Genomic DNA, 10,165 nt, shown 5'->3' with positions numbered 1-10,165 from the left:
ATGTGTGCCTTGGTTAAACACGTTCACATAATCTTCGTCGGATTTGACGAGTTTGTGGAATATTTGACAGACTGTGCAGCTAAGATGGGAATATATCAGTTTGCTGTCCAAAATGAATGTTAAGTCACTGTTGAACGCCTTGAGACGTCTTCAGTGGTAAAGCAAAATGTGGGTAACTCTAGGCCCTAGATAGAAAGGGCGGGCGAATGGGGAGGGAATTCGAACGTGTTGTTCAAAGGGCTGAATAATACCGTCAAAACGATTAGCATTGTGAAGACATTGCTAACGACATTAGCGACTTGGCGCCTTGCCACATGTGTCCTTAACAAGCGTGTGTTGTAGATAGAGGACTTCCAGAACCAAACCGTTGAGGTAAGCTGAAATAGGTTTATTTTTCCCCCAAAACAATGTCTTCAGAAAACGTGTACAAAAAGTATCAACTTGCGTTAAACACACAATAGTGTCGATCGATAATCCAACTGGCGTAAATCCCTCGATTCGTGGTTTTGGTCTACCTTAGGCCACAGCAAGTAAATTTTATGGATGACATCCTCTGCAGACTCCAAATCTAATGCGATAGGGCGAAAAAAAAGGCTGGTCCAAATAAAAACAAGATTCCTACATTTTCAAATTTTGACATCATCAACCTTGTTAAACAAGAAATGCTACTATATTGTGCTATGTTTACTGTCAACTATTACAACATTTCTCACTGAAGAATAAAAGTTTTCCACCATTGCACAAATGGTTTTGATTCAGTGGGAACATCACAAACACCATCACATATAAAAGGAATGAAATACATCACTGCATCAAATTCAAAGTAAAAGACAAACAATAAATCAGAGCCTCTTTTTTTATTAACTTCATCGGTCACCACAAAACAAGGCTCATGGGAGCCACTTAAAATGTTTTGGGTTAGAACAGCCAGTGAGGACAGATGTTTGTCTTGTCTCCTCTCTTTTATTTATCTGCCATCCACGTTCCGGCATGGTGACAGACATCATTTCTGTCTATTTTCGGCCTGTTGACCACTGTCGGAGGGCAACGATTTTTTTTTTTACAAAACCAGGCGAAAATTAATTCACGCGCGTTGATGTCATCCATAGAAATTACTTACTGCGGCTTTAGCTGCTTGGCAATGTGCCTGATACTGTCAGCGCCTCATCTTCCTGTAGTACACTCCTGTGGTTTTGGTTGCCACAGTTTACAGCCAACTTCTCAGTCATGCTTACCCCCCAAGTGTCCAACTCAGATTACTTCTAAATGCATTGGATATCAATAATTTACCGAAATCACCACCCAAATGTTCCTAGGTCAGGGTTGACAGTCCTCTGGTCGATACGTATTGTACAGCGCATACGTGCTGTTTTATTAGGCCATGTTGATTTGATTATATGGATGACATCCACGCGTGCATGGATTTTCGGCCGTTTCCAAAAAACGTACTTTGCGACCATACTGTAAATCGTACAAAAAGAGCGAATATATGTCGTACGTTGCAAAAAAAAAGCATTGGAAAACGATACTAATGTCATAGAATGCCGAAATCAATTCAAGAAAAGAAGAAAATGTGAAGAAATGAAAATGAAGAGTCTATTATAATTCACCATACCATACTGTATGTGTTTGGGCATTTGTTCAACCTTTATGACCACGAGGTTTCATAATGAAGGAAACTTTTTTTTCGCACGCTCACATCAGTTTTGGGGTTCCCAGAGGATGTCATCCGTATAACCAAATCAACATGGCCTAAGTACTAATTTCGCCGGACGCTACCCCGTGGTTCAATAGCTTGTTCAGTCATCTATATTCTGTCTGGCGCAGTGGCCATTGATTTTGAATATATCACGTAAAGGCCACAGCATGTAAATTGTGGACGACATCCTCCACAGACTCCAAAAATTCATGCGATAGGGCCAACAAAGGCGGGCAGAAAACAAGATTTTCATATTTTTAGATCATAAACCTTGTTAAACGTGGGGTCGTGTGGCGTAACGGCAGAGTGCTTGACTCGGAACCAAGAGGTCCCGGGTTCGAGTCCGGACCATGATGCCACCGATCTTGCACCCTTGGGAAAGGCACTTCACACGACTTTCCTCACTCAAGTGAAAATGAATATCGTCCTGTATTGGTGCTGGTGGCGGCATAAAATAAGTTGACATAACTTGAGTGTGCCATGTCTAGTCATGAAATGTTGGAATAAAAATAAAAACAAGAATCGAGGCGACAAAGCATGATATCAAAACGAACATGTCTTCTCAAGTTCCTGTACTCAACAGTATTATCCGTCCTTGGAGATGAGTATGCATTTCAGTTGATGTAAAAAAAGAGTTTGTCGTACCATCATGGACAGCTTCTACACTGGGTATTCGTGTGTGACTTGGATTGTACGTCAACCCTTGCCATCAACGTGACGCAAGAAATTGTGCCTCAAGTTTGCTGGATCCCTGATGGTCTCTGAACCGATAGACGAGGATTTGCCCTGTTTTTTTTCATGTCGACCTCCGTCTAAGCACATCAGAATTTCTTCTTTCCGTTTGAATTTATGCCCGCGCTGGTGTCATCCATAAAATTACATTGCTGTAGCCGAATGTCGTCCTATATTTGCTCCTCCGTTTCCAGGGAAAGAAAACAGAAGTTGAAGAATTTCAGTAGGCACCGAAATTCCTCCGCATTCTTAATTACCGGGGTAATGCAGAGGGAATTTGCGTCGGCCTAGCTATAGCTTCCCTTTGAAATACGACTTTCCATTGGAGGAATAGATTGGGTCCAATCCAGAAGAGGGGCGCTATGGGTGAACGCACACTTCAAGATCGACGGCCCTTTCTATATGTCGTGCACTCTGTCTTGCCAGTTTAGACATACCCGGTCCTGCGTGTCAGGTGAAGGGCCACTTTCTTCCTTATATGTACATAAAACAAGCGGGAGGTCTGTCTGCACGGTGGCTTGTGATCATTGGTCTCTCGGAAGAGAAGAAGACACTGTCGTCTTGCCTACGTACGGTCTACTGGCTTGACTAAATTTTCCCGCCACAGCTCAAAGCTAATGCATGCCGCGGATTCGTTTACCAGGTAAAGGGTTAAACTGGTCGATAAGAGTTGTTTGTGTTTGCTCTGTTGTAGGTCAAACTGTGCTGCCCCCGGGGGCGTGTAAACACATGTGATGAAGGTGTCTTTGAAGTCTGTATTTCTTTGTGTTCGCAGGACCGTAGCAGGCGACCGAAGACCCTAACTGATGTGCCCCGTACATCGTGCCGAGATGGTGCCCGTCCACGTTACAGAGAGGGTCTGCTTGACTCCGGAGCCGCTAGAGAAACACTGCTACAAGAGCTGTTGCGAGTACGAACAGGGGCACCGCTACATAGAGGACGTACGGTACGTGCTGGGTCTGTCTCAGGTGCACTACCTGACGTCCTACATCCACAACCCAACTCACCCGTCCACGCCAGAGTACCACATCAGCGCAGTGCAGTGCGAGCCTCGCCACAAACCACGCCGGTGGCTGTCTACAGTCATTCTGTATCCCAAGAGGCCTGTTAGGAGCTACACCTCTACAGTGGAATACAGAATGGACAGGCCCACTACGCGGAAGTTGTACATGACCAAACTAGACATGGCTGTCGAGGAAAACGACATCGTCGCCACGAACATGTTATACTTCCCGAAGAGGCGAACTCCGTCCTTCTGGTCTTTCTTCGTCACCGAGGTTAACAACAAGGCGTTGGGCAGGAAATTCGACGAACTGAATAACTTCAAGATCAAGCGTGACTGGAGAAAACAACTGTCCTTGCAAGTAATGGCGTAGACTAATGCCACCTCAAGAATCAATCTAAGGCCACGGCAAGTAATTTTTATGGATGACACAACTCAACGCGCAGCTATTGTTCGCCTGATTGAGAGAAAAAAAATTGTTGCCTTCTGAAAGTGGTCAACATGCCGAAAATGGGCAAAGATGTCTGTTGCCATGCCGGAACGTGGATGGCAGATGAATATATGAAGAGGGGAGACAAGACAAGGCTCTGATTTAATGTTTGTCTAGCGCTTTACTTTCATGCAGTGTTGCATTTCATTCCTTTTAAATGTCATGTACACAGAATTATACCATTTGTAATTTGTATAATGATTGAAAAACGTTTATTTTTCTGTGACAAATGGATTTTGTAATAGTTGGCATAAATATAGCACACTAAAGTATTATTTCTTTTTTTTAACAAGGTTTACGTTGTCAAAATTTGAAAATGTAGGAACCTTGTTTTTTGGGCCCGCCTTGGTTTTTTTCGCCCTATCGCATTAGATTGGGAGTCTGCGGAGGATGTCATCCATGACATTTACTTGGTGTGGCCTAATGGGTCGATAAGAAAATCCAGGCTGTACAGGTTCTATACACACCACTGATATAGTTCAACATACCGGCTGATTACTATTGATTGAACGACAGGCTCCGTTTGAGGGGTAATTACGTGACCAACTTCCTTGGATGACCAGCAGCTGAGTTGGATCGTTCGATAAGCCAAAAAAGTTACTCAAGCAACTGGATATGATTTTGGAAACGGTCAGACATTTCAGGTAGCACCCACTACCTTTCATCAGTGACACCAGAGAACTTGGTAGCAGAAATGCAGGTTTATAAGCACGAACTATTGATTGATATGCAAATAGTGATGACATTTTTTTGGAAGTATTTCGATAATATTGATGATTGTCGGGTTTGTAGCCTACCTATAGTATAGAAACTTAAATGTTGCACTCCAGAGAAGTCTATAGAAAATGGAGAAACGATATATATGTGATGGTAATAACGCTGTTGATCATCAATTGTATATGGTGATATATATTAGGTTCCTTTTAAACATAGCACTATGACGCTTTCTTTTCAAAGTAAATGTTGAGATATTTCAAATGCTACCCGAAACGTATCATAAATTATTAATTCTTAATGCGAACTGGCACGTAGTGTATACCTCGAAACGTATCATAAATTATTAATTCTTAATGCGAACTGGCACGTAGTGTATACTTGTTCATCATATTCAATTTGATACTCATTTATTTGAATATGGTATAAACACGGTACTGTTTTTAGATTCATTATGATTAGTTACTTTAATATGCAAATATTTATGTAGGAATAATAAATAACGATGTTTTATGACACAGTGGCTTTAGATTTACTCTTATATGAATAAACGTGTGACAGAAATTTATGACACATTTCTCCATTTCCAATATTAATATCCTTTACAATACAAAATTTTCTGAGCTAACGTATACGTAATTCATACCACCACTACATTTCTACAAAGACGTCCTACTGCTATTGTTGCTTTCCTGGATTTGAAGAAACTTAATGAAGCAATTTGAAACTTATCCAAATTTCAAAACTTATCCAAACTTCAGTCTTTGTCAGAGAATAAGGAATCCGCCGTTTGTGACGTCACGTTAAGCAGATGACACACGTGACTCGGTGAGCAGTGGGTCATATGTTGCAGGAAGTCTGTGGCGCCCCCGTCTCAGACGCAGTGTATGAATTGCAGATTCCTTGACAGACTGGAGTTATACAGTCGAAAAGTCAAATTTCTTGTGTTGGAAATAACGGTGTAAACTTGCTCCATAATGACCTCTATATGCTATCAACATTACAGATGAACTTTCAAGATAAGAAACTTTGGCAATAACATCCACGAATCGGCACTATCTTTCTGTTGGCGGGAGGCCTACACTGATCCACATCGCCTTGTATGGATCACTGACCATGAACACTAGACAGTACTTCCCGTTTTGAAGCCATAGGACATAAGAACCATGCAGGCACAAGAGACAGTTTCCCCTTTCACAGTCGCTTTCACGGAAGTTGGGAAAACACACATCGTTCTGCAACAGGCCACTGGGCAGGTAAACCTATCACCAGACCACTGTGTTGGACTTTGTTACGGATCGCAAGGCCGAATGGCATCGACCGAATGTAACAGGCTTGGGATGGAAGAGCAGCTATTGTTATTGATTGTAAGAACCTTAACCAATCTTACGTCACTGAATTGTTTTACTATCTCCACAACACAGGTCTTCATTGTTCTGAGACTGCACTTCACATGAAACCAAAGCTTAAGAAAAATTCTTTAGAAACCCTAAACCCTGCTTTTGGCTGTGCTCTATGATCATTTAGACGCCACTTGCTATTTACCAAGTCACGGTCACCTGGAACAATCCTGCAGATGCCAAGAACTAAAAAGATTTAGTGGGGTTGTGTGGCATGACGGCACTGAGTGTTCGGCTCAGGCCCAAAAGGTCTCAGGTTTGAATCCTGCCCGATGCCACTGATCTTGTGTCCTTGGCAAAGCCACTTAACATGACTTTCCTCAGTTCTCTCACGTGTAAATGAGTACATAGCTTTGGTTAGGGACGTCCCCCAGATGGGACATTAAATGCAGGTCCAATGTTTGAGAGAGACACACCAAACGCATGTTAAAAGAACCCACCGCACTTATCGAAAAGAGTAGGGGACCTTCCCGGTGTGAGTGGTTCAAACCTCACAGTCCTATGGCCGCACCTGGGGTCATATTGAGGTCACCTGAGTTAGCACCAAATGGCAGCTGCTCCAGACCCTTGTGATTGAGCCCCAATCTTTTCATTACTTAAAGCTCCTCACAATTCATCCCTTGGCTGAAACAAAAAGAGAGAGTATCAAGCCCACCCCATACAAGATTCTCTGTCATACAAGATTCATTGCGACATGTTCATCTAACCCTCGTGAGATGTGAACAACTGACGATAAACCCGGTACTGATTGAGTGTGATGTTCCTTAACAAACCTATTTGTCTATACTTACATTCCGTGGTTGGGCAATAAATTCAAATTGCATCCTGCTTCATAAGAGAGAAAATGGTAGGATTGTCAAGAAGGGACACATTTTATTTGATAAATGGACAAAAATAATACACATAAAACATGTGCCCGTCGACTTTGTCTTTGGGCACTTAGCAGCTTTTTACATGTGTTGAACAAGGCCTTTGCAAACAACTGTTTCACAAAATTTCGTTGCTTTCTCCAGTATAGAATGCATCTAAAATTCCACACATGCAATCTCACACTAGAGAGCAGTCCTGTATTCGAGGTGCAGAAAACATATAAGAGTTCAGTGCACAGTGCCAAAAAATTCCTGTTTTATTATCTACAGGTATACTTTAAGTACATGTTATGAAGTTGGAACTAAAAAAGTCTGTACAGCAAGTAAAAAAAAATGTGACATTAAATTTTGTTAAAGTTGATTTGGACCATGTACTTTTTTGAAAACTTGTCCAACCTTGGTCTATTCCTAAAGCTAAAACTTGCAGTATCACAAACTATATACAGGATACAGAGAAAGGAAACACTTAAATAACCAATCAATTACAGAACATTTTACAGGTCTTAACAAAATTTCATGTGAAGTACATCAGCTGCTGTCTGGTCCTTCTTGAGATGACGTGGGTCCTTCTTCCTGTGTGCGGGATGATGATGATGATGAAGCAGCTTCCACTATCTTGTCTTCACACCCTTGGTTCTCCTCATCTTCAGTTATTGGCTGCGATACAAGATAGACAATCTTAGAAAAAACACTTCATACCTTGCAATGATGTAATGTTATTTGCGTTGTGAAAAAACACCTCAATAATATCTAGTAAGTGCAACATGAACATATGCAGATTTTCTGTGCTTAGCACAATGCTCAGACCCAGGAAAAAATGTTGTGTTTCCTGTTTCAGTCCTGAAAAAATTAAGGTCGGTAGGTAGGGATTATCTTTTTTCTCTTTCATTTTTCAGACTTTAGCAATCCCTATATGGTGATCCAACTTATACAATACAGTCAAACAAAGCAAAACTTGTATGAGGACACTTATACTATTTTATAGTTTCAATGTCAATGTTGGAAAACCGATTGTACAATGTTTCATCACTCAGGTGTCAGATCATGGAGCTAGAAATGGTCGATCGGCTTGAAAAATTCATGTCCCTTACAGGGGTCCACACTGGTTTTTCTAGGGTTGGTCGGGAAACAGGAAACAACATTTTTTTTGTAGGCCTCACAGTGCTTACCTTCAAGATAGACAGAATGTCCTCAGTCTGTTTAGCCATCTCCCTCAGAGTTTCATTCTCTTCTGTCAGATCCTGTATCACTGCCTCCTTTTCCTTGATGACGGCTTTTTTCTCTTCAAGTTGTTGGTGAAGCTAAGGGAAATAACAAAAATACACTGAAATAACAATTTAACTTAAAACCGAAGCGATTAAAGTTTGTCCTGGACTTCACAAACATTTGCACATGTGTAAGCGGGAGCCCCCGCTTTATACTTCTTCAGCTCCTGCTCCCCTACAGCCTGTCAAAACCTGTTATGACCTGCAATGTCTTGATAGAGCCTCTCAGACACTTAAGCTTCTAGGGAGGCTAAGTTTGTTGTTTTGAGGGCACGACCCCCGACCTCTGGATCAGGAAAGAGTTAATAAGTAACAAACAGGGGTATACGGTCACCCAAGACGCTGTTGCTAAGCAGCCAGCAGCATGTCACCGGCCGGTTCCGCCCCTCGGCCCCAGCCGGGCTATCCCCTTGGGCCGCTTGCCCACGCGCTAGATAAGGTGACAGGATTAGGTCATTAGATAAACGATACCCCACAGTGCACGTGGACCTTGAATTGAGTTATGTACCTAAATATGTTCTCAGTACTCATAATATGTATTCCTTTTGCGAACTATGTATCTTTTCTCTCGTATTTTTGAATATGTACTATGTAAATGTTAGCCGGATCCCCGTTCGTATACAGTATTGTAAGAGTGCCTTTGTCGACTGTCTGCCCAGTGATGGACAGGACAGATGTTTGGACTGCAGTATCCCGGTCTTGGCGGCTTCGAGCCACCCTCCCGACATATCGGGTCACCAAGGTCTAAGGACTCAATTAGTCAATAGAGATAAGGATCGCGATAGTGGCCTTTGGGCCGGACAACCTGTTATTCTTGTCAAGCTGGGATCCAGGATAGCGTTGTACCATTGGAAACAGAAGAAAAACTCATTGTAACTTACAGGATAGTGCTTATGATTTATATTTTTATACTTACGGGCCAAGTGGATGTCGGAACAGCAGAAGGAACATGATTGTAACCCTGTACCTAGTCCTGAACCGGTGGCAAGGAAAGGCTGGCACCTGTTGCGCGCCCCTACAACAGGGTGGGCTAATCCAGAAAACTTTGACAAGCACATTGGACCTTACGATATAAAGTTTCGGGTGGGCTAACCCTCTCGAAATCCGAGGGGTAAGGCTTTCGGTGCCCTACTTTGACCAAAGTTCATGAACCCGAGTTTTTGACCCCAGGGTCACTCACGAAAAATGAGAAAATCGTTTGACAGGTAGTTCGAGCATTGTCTAGACGAAAACTGCCAGTGAAAGTATCCAATTTTGACACATTTTACATATCTTCTCCGTCCAATCCCGACGAAGTACCTTACGTGATTTTGACACAACTTTGACAGAGATTACCAAATTTGGGGGGATGGGAGTGGACAGAACTTTGAGAGCATAAAAATGGTTGTCTCTCGGAAAACACGGAGGGAAGCCGGAGAGAAGCCAGAGACTTGGTAAGAACTTGAGAAGTCGAAGGAGAGAAGCCCGAAGATCGCTAGAGAACTCTCCAAATCTGTCCGTGACTTGAGCCTGCTAGACTTGCGCTAAGACCAGCCAGCCTTTCCGCCACCGACTGCTGTACTTCCAACACCCCGCCGGCCGTGGACTTTTCGAATAAAATCTTGGAACAGGAATTGGCTGAGTTTTCGTGGTTCTTCCTGACGTCCCACCGGCCAGCACACAGCGGGGACGTCAGCCTCGTCTGCCGTGTCCTTACACATGTACTCAAAATAATGTACCCATTCATTAAGTGACCATCAAACGTCCTTAATCGTACCTTTTGAAGCCAGAGGTTTGGAATCACTAGTAAATACATGTACGTGTAGTTCCATTTCCAGTATGTAAAAAAACAGTAACAGTCTTGCAAGGGGGAACAATTTGAATTTTCCTGCAATTTTCATTCAGGTACAACAGGTTATTCAACAAACCTGTCAACAGGTTACGTTCATGGCAACTGGGAATACTTACTAAATACAAACACACATGTAGCAATAGGTCGCTGGGTACACTTACT

General features: G+C 42.5%; 1 protein-coding gene across 1 annotated transcript in view; it reads right to left on the bottom strand.

The window, feature by feature from the left end:
• Positions 1–6,891: 6,891 nt before the first annotated feature.
• The window catches only part of LOC109466053 (geminin-like), a 12,981-nt gene continuing 9,707 nt past the window's right edge, over positions 6,892–10,165 (bottom strand). Inside the window, exons 7-8 of the mRNA XM_019763631.1 lie at positions 8,077–8,175; positions 6,892–7,564 (exon numbers count right to left, since the gene is read on the bottom strand). Of these exons, the coding sequence (XP_019619190.1) occupies positions 7,436–7,564; positions 8,077–8,175 (228 nt within the window). The 3' untranslated portion in view covers positions 6,892–7,435. The remainder of the gene's footprint in view (positions 7,565–8,076; positions 8,176–10,165) is intronic.

This window comes from Branchiostoma belcheri, unplaced genomic scaffold, assembly GCF_001625305.1.
Source record: "Branchiostoma belcheri isolate BF01 breed outbred unplaced genomic scaffold, Haploidv18h27 scaffold16, whole genome shotgun sequence".
Taxonomy (NCBI): Eukaryota; Metazoa; Chordata; class Leptocardii; order Amphioxiformes; family Branchiostomatidae; genus Branchiostoma; species Branchiostoma belcheri.
This window is presented reverse-complemented; position numbering and strand designations above follow the sequence as displayed.